The sequence below is a fragment of the Salvelinus alpinus genome, chromosome 14 (genome assembly GCF_045679555.1).
Source record: "Salvelinus alpinus chromosome 14, SLU_Salpinus.1, whole genome shotgun sequence".
NCBI classification, from domain to species: domain Eukaryota; kingdom Metazoa; phylum Chordata; class Actinopteri; order Salmoniformes; family Salmonidae; genus Salvelinus; species Salvelinus alpinus.
In genome coordinates this window covers 53,629,282-53,644,047 of record NC_092099.1, presented here as the reverse complement: position 1 = coordinate 53,644,047, position 14,766 = coordinate 53,629,282, and the positions used below count along the sequence as shown (strand labels likewise).

Genomic DNA, 14,766 nt, shown 5'->3' with positions numbered 1-14,766 from the left:
CCTGCTGGTCATCTATGAACATTTGAACACCTTGGCCATGCTCTGTTATCATTTCCACCCGGCACAGCCAGAAGAGGACTGGCCACCCCTCATAGCCTGGTTCCTCTCTGGGTTTCTTCCTAGGTTCCGGCCTTTCTAGGGAGTTTTTCCCTAGCCACCGTGCTTCTACACCTGCATTGCTTGCTGTTTGGGGTTTCAGGCTGGGTTTTTGTACAGCACTTTGTTACATCAGCTGATGTAAGAAGGGCTTTATAAATAAATTTGACTGATTGATTGAATGAATGGTAGGCAACAACACATCTGCCACGATGTGTCTCAACACTGGGGCCCCTCAGGGGTGCGTGCTTAGGCCCCTCCTGTACTCCCTGTTCACCCACGACTGCGTTCAGGAGACTGAGAAGATTTGGCATGGGTCCCCAGATCCTATAGCTGCACCATCGAGAGCATCCTGATCAGTTGCATCACCGCCTGGTATGGCAACTGCTTGGCATCTGACCGTAAGGGCCGCACACAGAGGGTTGTGTGCGGCCCAGTGCATGGGGCCAAGCTTCCTGACATCCAGGACCTATATACTAGGTAGGGTCAGAGGAAGGCTCAAAAAATTGTCAAACACTCCAGTCACCCAAGTCATAGACTGTTCTCTCTGCTACCGGAGCACCAAGTCTAGGACCAAAAGACTCCTTAACAGCTTCTACCCCCAAGCCATAAGACTGCTGTACAATTAATAAAATGGCCACCTGGAAAATGGCCACTATTTACATTGACACCCCACCCCGTTTGTTTTTACACTGCTGCTACTCGCTGTTAATTATCTATGCATAGTCACTTTACAAATTACCTCGACTAACCTGTACTCCCGCACATTGACTCGGTACCGGTACCCCCTGCATTTAGCCTCGTTATTGTTATGTAATTTTCTTGTGTTACTTTTTGATTTTACAATTTTTAAAAACGTTTGTTTATTTAGTAAATGTATAACTCTATTTCTTGAACTGCAAGGGCTTCTAAATAAGCATTTCACGATAAGATCTATATCTGTTGTATTCGGCACGTGTGATAAATAAAATTTGATTTGAGAGATTTTAAGATAGAGCCCGTCACCTGCGAACGCTCATTCATCAATACTATTTTAACCTTTTATTTAACTAGGCAAGTCAGTTAAGAACAAATTATTATTTACAATGACAGCCTAGGAACAGTGGGTTAACTGCCTTGTTCAGGGGCAGAACAACAGATTTTTACCTTGTCAGCTCAGGGATTTGATCTAGCAACCTTTCGGTTACCGGCACAACACTCTAACCACTAGGCTACCTGCCGCTTAAAAAAAAAATACTAACAGTGGTTCCTACAAATACCTATTTAATGTTCAATACCGACACGGGTGAGTTCTGCCCAAATAGCGGTGTCAGATCAGTAAGGCTGGTACCTACTGCTCCATTATACTGATAAGGTGGTGCAGTACTGTTTCAAAACAACAAGATTCCCTTCCAGATGACTTCCAGACCTCGCTGTAATGATGTAAAGGCTGGCAGAATGAAAATGCTTTGAGCTAGAAAAGACAACCCATCCAGGACACCGCACCAATGTATTTCCTCAAGCCGAATGCCTTTCAGCAGTTAATCAGTCTGGATCCGACTGCAGTTCAATCCAAACCAGCGTGCTCTTCTCAACACAACACAGCACAGCTTAGCAAATTAGCTTTTATCAGCGCAGCGGAACAAATCTAAACCGTGTACAATGCTGTTTTAAAGCATTTAACAGGAGGAGAACTGGTCTCGCTACAGAGCAGGCAGAACCTTCCCATAACCATCTGTGGGTTTAGGAGACCAGTGCTGGTACACAGAATATTTTTACAACATCGTTTAGTGTTTATGCTCCTCAGCGATTAAGTAACCATGCCAGAGAAGTGTGGGAGAGGACTATCATTCTGAATCATTAGGAACTCATTATAGACTGAGAACCATGAACAGAGAGGAGAAGTGTGTGTGTGTGTGTGTGTGACAGAGAGAGTGTAGGGGGCCACAGAGCGTACTGGACTGTTAACATTTAAATTACCCCCCCCCCCCCCCCCCCCTCCCATCCCAGTTAACATGCTACCCAGAGGGCCAGCTTATGGTCCAACCGACAAACAACAAATGGCCATTGTGTATTCGCCTCTGCTGAATAAATTAAACAAGGCACTTTAACTGGGTATAACCACAACAGTATTTGGGAATACACAAAGCACTGAGCGAGGCCTCTGTTACAAAGCTCTCTCTGTGATTTGGTGGAACAGCTGTTAGCTTGGGTATGAACCAGGGGGCCTGGGCCAACATCCAGCAGGTCTCGACCCAAAATGCACAGAGGCTGCTTGCACTCGACCTGATGTTCTGGGAATCTAATAGGACAGCCTGTTTAGTGTGTCCCTCAGTCAGTTATACGCCCAGCTAGCAACCCTGCCTACCGACCAGCGTAACAGACATCTAATGCATAAAGCAGGACCTTCAGGATGGAGAAAATTTGACATCATTTGTGGTTGACATCAGTGCATGCATCTTTAAATCAAAAGAGTACATTTATGCTCTGGGGAACAAAAATAATGAAAGAAAGATGCGGAGAATGTTGGTGGTCGGAGGAGAATAGTTCTGTTAAGAACGGAACACAAAATGGCTCTTTCAGCTCTGGTTCTGGTACTAGAAAGTATTCCTGAATCCTGCACACACCCACCACAACTCTCCTGGGTTCTAGAGCACTCAGCGTTAAAGCCAAGACAACACAGCCCAGAGAAAGATAAGATAGTAAAACATTAACTTTGCATCATCATGAAAGCACAAGCCAACTTAGAAACACCCTAAATAACCACACATGTAAGGCTCTTGGAAGGTTTGTTCAAGGTTTCTTTCTGCACATATATCAAGTACTGTATGAAGCACTACTGTTTGTCAGGATACACATACCCGAGCAGAGGATGCCCTTGTGTCGGGCGCAGGAGAAGTCGTCACACTCGCAGAAGGTCCCGTAGATTTTCCCGAACTCTGACTCATAGCAGAGGCACTGGTTACAGCTGCACTCCCCTCTCCCACCACAGATCTGCATCCCCTCAGCCTGCCTGCAGGCGCTCAGGTACATGCTGCCAGCCTCACCCTCCTGGCACTCACAGCGGGCACCCAGGTAGCCCGGGTCACAGCGGCAGATACCACAAGTGTACTGTCCAATGGAGCTGCAGTGGGTACTGTTAGCCTGGGTCTGGTCGGTGCAGCCACAGTCACAGCGGTAGTCCACAGACACCTCCAGACGATCCTTGAAGCCCACAGGCTTGATGGTGAAGCTCTGCTGGGTACCTGGGGCGGGGCAGCCTCTGGCGTCTACACTCACGTTGAAGGACACCTGGAAGAAATAAGAACAGTACAACAGGGTCAGTATATGGACTGGACTAGAGAAAACAAATGTGCCACAATTTGAGAACACTTCTCAATCAAGGAGTTGGGCTTTACAAAAAACAATGTCATAGTGACTATTATTCATAAGTGGATTTTTAAATGTCCTCCTTGACCTGGAACCATTACATTTTCACTATCTTCCTCCATATGACTCAGAACCTATTCTGCTTTCATTAGGCTTGGCTGGGACAGGACTGTGTATTACATATGACCTGCAAGCTGTTTTTTATACATGTGGACTTAATTAACTCAGACACACACCAAGACAGAGACACACACTGAGACAGAGACAGCAAGTTCAGAGCGAAAGGGGAAGAGCAAGATAAAGAGATAGAGTTCAGAGGAGAGAGGGTGGATAGAGTTCAGAGGAGAGTTGATGTGGCTCAGTCAGTTGATTAATCAGCCAATTTGAGCAGATGACACAGAAAGAACAGGACCTCCACCCATTTGATTGCTCTTAGGAAGGAAGTCTGAACAAGAGAGACACACCAACCTCCCTTTAGCATGGCCTGTCTCAACATGAACTGTTACTGTCCTTTAATCACCAAAGTTCAGCAAAGAGGAAAACTAATCGACATAATATGGCCAACAATATGAGAGTAACACATGCAATGTGTTACTGTCTTGTCTGAGAAGGTTCACTTCAACGTTTCAGTACAGTGAAAAGCCTTTCTTTCAAACTCAAAACCTAACAATCAATAACAATGTAAGACCGGACAAAAACAAGAAATAAGAAGAAATATGAAGAACACAGTAAGTAAGTAAGTAAGTAAGCATAGTATATACAGGGTCAGTTCCAATACATATTTACAATGTGCAGGAATACTGGAGTGATGGAGGTAGATATGTATAGGGGTAAGTATACTATATACAGGGTCAGTTCCAATACCACATTTACAATGTTCAGGGGTGATGGAGGTAGATATGTATACGGATAAGGTGACTAGGCAACAAGATATAAGATAAACGGGTTGAAAATCACCATGAATATGCTTGCTAGCAGTTCTGCACAAGCTCTGAGAATGTGCCCTGGAATACCATCGGGCCCCGCGGCCTTGCGAGTGTTGACCTGTTTAAAGACCTTCCTCATGTCAGCCACAGAGAGCGAGATCACCCAATCCTCTAAGTCGGTGACGGCCCTCACACCCGGCACGATGTTGTTGTTGTCAACGCGTGCATACAGCCGTCTTCCTTTGTAATCCACAATGGACTGTAGCCCCTGCCACATGCGGTGGGCGTCGGAGGCTGTGTAGTATGATTCCACCTTATTCCTATATTGTCCTTTCTCACACTTGATGACTTAGCGGAGGTCAATAACAGGACTTCTTGTACTTATTCCTGTCCTCGGCCGTAGCCTCGGGGTTGTCTACAATAGCTCTGTGTCTGGTAGCCCTGTCCTTTAGTTTACCGCCAACCTCTGGGTTAATCCAGGGCTTTTGATGGGGGAAGCAGCGAACCCTCACCGTGGAGACAACGTCGCCAATACACTTTCTAATGAGGCTGGTGACAGAGGTGGTAGGCACGTCAATGTTATCGGCAGAGTCTCTAAACATATTCCAATCAGCGGTAGCAAAGCAGTCCTTTAGAATAATCTCAGATTCTGGTGATCATTTCTCAATGGAGCGAGTCACGGGTACTTCCTGTTTGAGTTTCTGCTTGTAAACAGCAAGCAGGTGTAGGGAGTCATGATCTGAATTGCCGAATGCCGGACGAGGGAGGGCCTTGTATGCTTGCTTATGGGTAGAATAACAGTGGTCTAGGACTTTATCGCCCCTAGTGGCGTTGGAGACGTATTGATGGAAGTTGGGCATCACTTGTCTCAGTGATGCGGAATAATAATCGCCGGCAACCAGAAAGGCAGCCTCTGGATGTAGATTTTCTTGCTTGTTCATAGCCTTGTACAGTTCGTTAAGTGCCAGCTTGTTATTTTTCTTGTCCTGAGGTGGAATGTATGCAAGTCATGATAACAACTGAAAACTCCCTCGTGAGGTAGAAAGGTCAGCATTTGACCATCAGGTATTCCAAGACAGGTGAACAGTGGGTCGACACTTCCACCATGCTGGAGTTATCACACCAGTTGGTGATATGTAGAGGTCATCCATCTTATTATTGAGTGGCTAGTAGCCAGTAGAATGGAGGAATAGAGGAAAGAGGAGCTTGCAAAACGGTGGCCATCCAGTACGGCGACATCTTTGGGAGCCACTCATCCGCATCCCAGTGGTTCCAGATAAGGGAAGGAGCACTACACCAGTCTGCAGGAGATCTGAGGGGTCGTGGGATGTGAAGATGTGAGGGGTTCAGCTCTCAGCAAAGACTCTAACGCCCACAGCCTCTTGGACTGCAGCCCCAAAGCCAAACACTTGGACGTTAGGGCTGTGTTGATGTTGGCTTCAGCTCCACACGTAACTCACAGATCTGAGTCTTTTGGGGACAGAGCAGAGCCCTGCCACTTAGAATACATGATCTCATCTCTCTTCCTCTGGGTTTCCTTGGCTATATCTTCTTTCTGGCTGTAGACCATCGTTCATCCATATATTTATATGTACATATTCTCATTCACTCCTTTGGATTTGTGTGTATTAGGTAGTTGTTGGGGAATTTTTAGATGACTTGTTAGATATTACTGCATTGTCAGAATTAGAAGCACAAGCATTTCGCTACCCTCGCATTAACATCTGCTAACCATGTGTATGTGACCAATACATTTTTTTATTTATTTTAATTTGACTACTATGTTATTAGATGCCATAGGAGTTTACAGACGCATCTCAGGGTTAGCCTTCCTCGTTCAATGAGAAGCGAACATCAACAGGCCTAGTGATGAAGAGGTCAGAGACCATGCTGAGAGAGCCTGTGTGTCCTAAAAGACTGAACAATCCTGTACACTTCGAAGGCGGAGGAAAGACTAATACAAAACTGCTGCATGATAATAAGCAATGTGTGTTGGAGTGGCTTTGTGGAGGAGTAAACAGTCATGACATCAGCACCCTGCGACAACTTTCCAAACCAAATCTAGGTGGTATTCTAAGCTACCAAGGAAACACGAGTCATGGAAGAAAGACAATCAACAAAAGAACTTTATTCCATATGCACCAGCATCACAACATTCTTGGCTGAAGAACCGGACATGACTGCAGAATTGTGGGACGTTTCTCCTGGGCAGTCCCTCTACCTCGTCCACTACAGCATAACACATGGAAGATCTGTCAGCCAGTCTCTCAACCTCGTCCACTACAGCATAACACATGGAAGACCTGTCAGCCAGTCTCTCAACCTCGTCCACTACAGCGCAACACATAGAAAGCCTGTCCGACCGTCGCTCTTCCTTGTTCACTACAGCTAGTCCTCTTCCTAACGAGGTAATGAGATTTAGGGGACATGTGAGTCACGAGGAACTTACCTCATTCAAACACTGGCTCATTAGGGAAACTAGTAGCTATGAGATAAAGCTGCTGGAGTAAAAAGACGGGGAACCAAATCAAATAAAGTCTATTGGTCACATACACATATTTAGCATAATGTTATTATGGGTGTAGCGAAATGCTTGTGTTCCTAGCTCCAACAGTGCAGTAGTATTCTAACAGTGCAGTAGTATCTAAAAACAATTCACAATACACACACATCTAAAAGTAAAAGAATGGAAATATATAAATATTAGATTGAGCAATGTCGGCATGGGATTGACTAAAATACAGTAGAATAGAATACAGTATATACACATGAGGTGAGTAAAGCAGTATGCAAACATTATTTAAACATTATTAAAGTGGCTAGTGTTCCATTATTAAAATGGCCAGTGATTCCATGTCTATGTACAGTTGAAGTCGGAAGTTTACATACACTTAGGTTGGAGTAATTAAAACTTGTTTTTCAACCACTCCACAAATTTCTTGTGAACAAACTATCGTTTTGGCAAGTCGGTTAGGACATCTACTTTGTGCATGACACAAGTCATTTTTTCAACAATTGTTTACAGACAGATTATTTCACTGTATCACAATTCCAGTGGGTCAGAAGTTTAAATACACTAAGTTGACTGTGCCTTTAAACAGCTTGGAAAATTCCAGAAAATGGTTTCATGGCTTTAGAAGCTTCTGATAGTCTAATTGACATCATTTGATTCAATTGGAGGTGTACCTGTGGATGTATTTCAAGGCTTACCTTCAAACTCAGTGCCTCTTTGCTTGACATCATGGGAAAATGAAAAGAAATCAGCCAATTGTAGACCTCCACAAGTCTGGTTAATCCTTGGGAGCAATTTACAAACGCCTGAAGGTACCACGTTCATCTGGACAAACAATAGTATGCAAGTATAAACACCATGGGACCACGCAGCCGTCATACCGCTCAGGAAGGAGACGCGTTCTGTCTCCTAGAGATGAACGTACTTTGGTGCGAAAAGTGCAAATCAATCCCAGAACAACAGCAAAGGACCTTGTGAAGATGCTGAAGGAAACAGGCTCAAAAGTATCTATATCCACAGTAAAACGAGTGCTATATCGACATAACCTGAAAGGCCGCTCAGCAAGGAAGAAGCCACTGCTCCAAAACCACCATAAAAAAGCCAGACTACAGTTTGCAACTGCACATGGGGACAAAGATCATACTTTTGGAGAAATGTCCTCTGGTCTGATGAAACAAAAATAGAACTGTTTGGCCATAATGACCAGCGTTATGTTTGGAGGGAAAAGGGGGATGCTTGCAAGCCGAAGAACACCATCCCAACCGTGAAGCGCGGGGGTGGCAGCATCATGCTGTGGGGGTGCTTTGCTGCAGGAGGGACTGGTGCACTTCACAAAATAGATGGCATCATGAGGTAGGAACATTATGTGGATATATTGAAGCAACATCTCAAGACATCAGTCAGGAAGTTCAAGCTTGGTCGCAAATGGGTCTTCCAAATGGACAATGACCCCAAGCATACTTCTAAAGTTGTGGCAAAACGGCTTAAGGACAACAATGTCAAGGTATTGGAGTGGCCATCACAAAGCCCTGACCTCAATCCTATAGACATTTGTGGGCAGAACGGAAAAAGCATGTGCGAGCAAGGAGGCCTACAAACCTGACTCAGTTACACCAGCTCTGTCAGGAGGAATGGGCCAAGATTCACCCAACTTGTTGTGGGAAGCTTGTGGAAGGCTACCCGAAACGTTTGACCCAAGTTAAACAATTTAAAGGCAATGCTACCAAATACTAATTGATTGTATGTAAAATTCTGACCCACTGGGAATGTGATGAAAGAAATAAAAGCTGAAATAAATCATTCTCTCTACTATTATTCTGACATTTCACATTCTTAAAATAAAGTGGTGATCCGAACTGACCTAAGACGGGGAATTTTTACTAGGATTAAATGTCAGGAATTGTGAAAAACTGAGTTTAAATGTATTTGGCTAAGGTGTATGAAACTTCTGACTTCAACTGTATATAGGGCATCAGCCTCTAAGGTGCAGGATTGCTTAACCGGGTGGAAGCCGGCTAGTGATGGCTATTTAACAGGTCTGATGGCCTTGAGATAAGAGCTGTTTTCAGTCCTGGAGGGCAGGTAGTTTGCCCCCGGTGATGCGTTTGGCAGACCACACCACCCTATGGAGAGCCCTGCCGCTGCCGGCGGTGCAGTTGCCGTACTAGGTGGTGATACAGCCCGACAGGATGCTCTCAATTGTGCATCTCTAAAAGTTTGTGAGGGTTTTAGGGGCCAAGCCAAATGTCTTCAGCCTCCTGAGTTTGAAGAGGCACTGTTGTGCCTTCTTCACCACAGTGTATGTGTGGGTGGACCATTTCAGATCGTCAGTGATGTGTACGCCAAGGACTTTTAAGCTTTCCACCTTCTCCACTGCGGTCCCATCGATGTGGATAGGGGCGTGCTCCCTCTGCTGTTTCCTGAAGTCCACGATGAACTCCTTTGTTTTGTTGACGTTGAGTGAGAGATTATTTATTTTCCTGGCACCAGTCTCCCAGGGCACTCCCCTCTTCCCTGTAAGCTGTCTCATCATTGTTGGTAATCAGGCCTACTACTGTTGTGTTGGAGACGTGCCAGGCCATGCAGTCATGGGTGAACAGGGAGTACAAGAGGGGGCTAGGCATTCACCCTTGTGGGGCCCCAGTGTTGAGGATCAGCGAAGTGGAGGTGTTGTTTCCTACCTTCACCACCTGGGGGTCAACCCGTCAGGAAGTCCAGGACCCAGTTGCACAGGGCGGGGTTCAGACCCAAGGCCCCAAGCTTAATGATGAGCTTGGAGGGTACTATGGTGTTGAATGCTGAGCTATAGTCAATGAACAGCATTCTTACATACAGTGGGGAGAACAAGTATTTGATACACTGCCGATTTTGCAGGTTTTCCTACTTACAAAGCATGTAGAGGTCTGTAATTTTTATCATAGGTACACTTCAACTGTGAGAGACGGAATCTAAAACAAAAATCCAGAAAATCACATTGTATGATTTTTAAGGAAATTATTTGCATTTTATTGCATGACATAAGTATTTGATTACCTACCAACCAGTAAGAATTCCGGCTCTCACAGACCTGTTAGTTTTTCTTTAAGAAGCCCTCCTGTTCTCCACTCATTACCTGTATTAACTGCACCTGTTTGAACTCGTTACCTGTATAAAAGACACCTGTCCACACACTCAATCAAACAGACTCCAACCTCTCCACAATGGCCAAGACCAGAGAGCTGTGTAAGGACATCAGGGATAAAATTGTAGACCTGCACAAGGCTGGGATGGGCTACAGGACAATAGGCAAGCAGCTTGGTGAGAAGGCAACAACTGTTGGCGCAATTATTAGAAAATGGAAGAAGTTGAAGTTGACGGTCAATCACCCTCGGTCTGGGGCTCCATGCAAGATCTCACCTCGTGGGGCATCAATGATCATGAGGAAGGTGAGGGATCAGCCCAGAACTACACGGCAGGACCTGGTCAATGACCTGAAGAGAGCTGGGACCACAGTCTCAAAGAAAACCATTAGTAACACACTACGCCGTCATGGATTAAAATCCTGCAGCGCACGCAAGGTCCCCCTGCTCAAGCCAGCGCATGTCCAGGCCCGTCTGAAGTTTGCCAATGACCATCTGGATGATCCAGAGGAGGAATGGGAGAAGGTCATGTGGTCTGATGAGACAAAAATAGAGCTTTTTGGTCTAAACTCCACTCGCCGTGTTTGGAGGAAGAAGAAGGATGAGTACAACTCTAAGAACACCATCCCAACCGTGAAGCATGGAGGTGGAAACATCATTCTTTGGGGATGCTTTTCTGCAAAGGGGACAGGACGACTGCACCGTATTGAGGGGAGGATGGATGGGGCCATGTATCGCGAGATCTTGGCCAACAACCTCCTTCCCTCAGTAAGAGCATTGAAGATGGGTCGTGGCTGGGTCTTCCAGCAAGACAACGACCCGAAACACACAGCCAGGGCAACTAAGGAGTGGCTCTGTAAGAAGCATCTCAAGGTCTTGGAGTGGCCTAGCCAGTCTCCAGACCTGAACCCAATAGAATATCTTTGGAGGGAGCTGAAAGTCCGTATTGCCCAGCGACAGCCCCGAAACCTGAAGGATCTGGAGAAGGTCTGTATGGAGGAGTGGGCCAAAATCCCTGCTGCAGTGTGTGCAAACCTGGTCAAGAACTACAGGAAACGTATGATCTCTGTAATTGCAAACAAAGGTTTCTGTACCAAATATTCAGTTCTGCTTTTCTGATGTATCAAATACTTATGTCATGCAATAAAATGCAAATTAATTACTTAAAAATCATACAATGTGATTTTCTGGATTTTTGTTTTAGATTCCGTCTCTCACAGTTGAAGTGTACCTATGATAAAAATTACAGACCTCTACATGCTTTGTAAGTAGGAAAACCTGCAAAATCGGCAGTGTATCAAATACTTGTTCTCCCCACTGTAGGTCTTCCTCTTGTCCAGATGGGATAGGGCAGTGTGAAAAACTTTCCACCTTCTCCACTGCTGTCACGTTGATGTTGATAGGGGGGTGCTCCCTTTGCTGTTCCCCGAAGTTTACAATCATCTCTTTTGTTTTGCTGACATTGAGTGAGAGGTTATTTTCCTGACACCACACTCCGAGGGCCCTCACTTCCTCCATGTAGGCTGTCTCGTTGCTGTTGGCAATCAAGCCTACCATTGTTGTGTCGTCTGCAAACTTAATGACTGAGTTGGAGGTGTGAATGGCCACGCAGTCGTGGGTGAACAGGAGGGGGGCTGAGAACGCACCCTTGTGGGGCCCCAGTGTTGAGAATCAGTGCAGTGGAGATGTTGTTTCCCACCCTCGCCACCTGGGGGCGACCCGTCAGGAAGTCCAGGACCCAGTTGCACAAGGTGGGGTCAAGACCCAGGGACTCCAGCTTAATGATGAGTTTGGAGGGTACTATGGTGTTGAATGCTGAGCTGTAGTCAATGAACAGCATTCTTACATAGGTATTCCTCTTGTCCAGATGGGATAGGGCAGTGTGCAGTGTGATGGCGATTGTATCGTCTGTGGACCTATTGGGGCGGTAAGAAAATTTAAGTGGGTCAAGGGTGACAGTTAGGGTGGAGGTAATACGATCCTTGACTAGTCTGTCAAATCACTTCATGATGACAGAAGTGAGTGCTACAGGGCGATAGTCATTTAGTTCAGTTATATTGGCTTTCTTGGGAACAGGAACAATGGTGCCTATCTTAAAGCATGTGGGGACAGCAGACTGGTATAGGGATTGATTGAATATGTCCGTAAACACACCAGCCAGCTGGTGTGCGCATGCTCTGAGGACGCGGCTAGGGATGCCGTCTGGGCCGGCAGCTTGCGAGGGTTAACACGCTTAAATGTCTCACTCACGTCGGCCACAGAGAAGGAGAGCCCACAGTCCATTGTGTTATCCTCAAAGCGGGCGAAGAAGGTGTTTAGCTTGTCCGGAAGCAAGACATCTGTCCGCAACGTGGCTGGTTTTCCCTTTGTAGTCCGTGATTGTCTGTAGACCCTGCCACATACGTCTCATGTTGTTGAATTGTGACTCCACTTTGTGTCTCTGTACTGACGTTTTGTCTGTGATTGCCTTACGGATATAACTACACTGTTTGTATTTGGCCATATTCCCAGTCACCTTGCCATGGTTAAATGCAGTGGTTCGCACTTTCAGTTTTGTGCGAATGTTGCCATCTATCCACGGTTTCTGGTTTGGGTAGGTTTTAAGAGTCACAGTGGGTACAAAGTCCCCTATACATTTCCTGATGAACTCAGTCACTGTATCCGTCAAGGTTATTCTTAGAGGCTACCCGGAACATATTCCAGTGTGTGTGATCAAAACAATATTTAAGCATGGATTCCGATTGGTCAGACCAGCGTTGAATAGACCTTAGCACAGGTACCTCCTGTTTGAGTTTCTGCCTATAGGAAGGGAAAAGCAAAAGAGAGTCATGATCAGATTTGCTGAAGGGAGGGCGGGAGAGGGCCTTGTAGGCATTTTCAAAAAGTTGAGTAGCAGTGGTCCAATGTTTTACCAGCGTGAGTACTACAGTCAAGGTGTTGGTAGAACTTCGGTAGCATTTTCCTCAAATTTGCTTTGTTAAAATCCCCAGCTATAATAAATGCAGCCTCAGGATATGTGGTTGCCAGTTTGCATAAAGTCCAGTGTAGTTCTTTGAGGCCGTCGTGGTATCGGCTTGAGGGGGAATATACACGGCTGTGACTATAACCGAAGAGAATTCTCTTGGGAGGAAATACGGTCGGCATTTGATTTTGAGGTATTATTGGGCAGGTGAACAGAAGGACTTGAGTTTCTGTACGTTAGCACAATCACACCATGAGTAGTTAATCATGAAACATACACCCCCCCCTTTCTTCTTCCCGGAGAGTTCTTTATTCCTGTCTGCGCGATGTACTGAGAACCCAGATGGCTGTACGGACGGGGACAGTACATCCCGAGTGAGCCATGTTCCCGTCTAACAGAGTATGCCACAATCCCTGATGTCTCTCTGAAAAGAGATCCTCGCCCTGAGCTCATCCACTTTATTATCCAGAGACCCAACACCAGCGAGTAATATACTCGAAAGCGGTGGATGGTGTGCACGCCTCCCGAGTCGGACTAGCAGTCCACTACGAATACCTCTTCCCCGCCGGCGGTGTTTCGGAGCAGCCTCTGGAACAAGTTCAATTGCCCTGCGGGGTACGAACAAAGGATCCAACTCAGGAAAATCGCACTCCTGGTCGTAATGCTGGTGAGTTACCGCCGCTATGATATCCAAAAGTTCTTTCTGGCTGTATGTAATAACAGAAAACTAATTCTGGGCTAATAATGTAAGAAATAACACACAAAAAATAAAATTGCTCCTATAGGAGCTAGAAGCAGAGCTGCCATATCCATCTGCAAATCACAGGACATCACTGCTGTGATTGGGAGAGAGGGCTGGAATAGAGAAGTGGAGTAGAGGGAGCAGCAGATGATTCACCAGTTTGTCTCAATGAAAGAGTTGACTGACTGCGTTACACAGTTGGCCTGTTAGCTCAGAGGTTGAGGGAAATTAAGTGGGGGGGGGGGGGGGTGTAGCAGATGCGGTGTGTGTGCTTGCGTGCATGAGCAAAAGTTGATACAGCTGTGATACGCTGGCTGCCAAAACACACTAATTTTAAGAAGATGTTGTAAACGGTAGCCCAGCAGGACAATCTCCTTTACTCAGGGGAAAACTATTCTCATATTTGACAATGACATTTGATAGTACTCTGTGAATTTCAAGACAAAATGATATGTGGTAAATTCTATTAGATTCTCCTAACCCTGAAGAAGTTGTTCATTGTTACCAAGTAGAAATGTCCTGCAGTATGCGATTAAAATGCCTTTAGACTGTACTTTGTCTCCTTCACCGTAGCATTCAACAACAACAACATACAACATACTCCCTGAGAGACAGAGCCTGATAGAATTGGCACTCAGAGGTCTGCACAGCAAAATCCCCCGCTGTTGGTGTAGTCTTAACAGCCTAATCTGTTTGTACGTATGGGACATATTTAGTACTCTTCAGGATTTGAGAGAGTGCTGTCTTAAATAGAATATGGACTTAACTTTCTACACTGGAGTTAACACACGTCTGTTACCATGTGATCTTTGTTCTTCCATCGCCTTTGGTTTCACCAACAAACTCTTGTTGTGAGGACATTGACATGCAGCATCAGGCCCCCCAGCGAGGCTGCAGCAAGAGACCCTGGTTACGTCCCAAATGGCACCGTATTACCTATAAATGGCACTACTTTTAACCAGAGCACAATGAGCCGTGGTGAAAAGTAGTGCGCTACATAGGGAATAGGGTGCCATCTGGGACACATCCCATGTAAAGGATGTGAAATGGCTAGCTAGTTA

At 45.7% G+C, this 14,766-nt stretch overlaps 1 protein-coding gene across 3 annotated transcripts in view; it reads right to left on the bottom strand.

Moving 5' to 3' along the window:
* The window catches only part of LOC139539092 (integrin beta-5-like), an 88,977-nt gene that overhangs the window by 53,452 nt on the left and 20,759 nt on the right, over positions 1–14,766 (bottom strand). For all 3 annotated transcript variants that reach the window (XR_011667871.1, XR_011667870.1, XM_071341838.1), the window contains exon 10: positions 2,937–3,366. Coding sequence is in view for 1 of the 3 variants with exons in the window: in XM_071341838.1 (XP_071197939.1) it covers positions 2,937–3,366 (430 nt within the window). In the remaining 2 variants the exon portion in view is untranslated. The remainder of the gene's footprint in view (positions 1–2,936; positions 3,367–14,766) is intronic.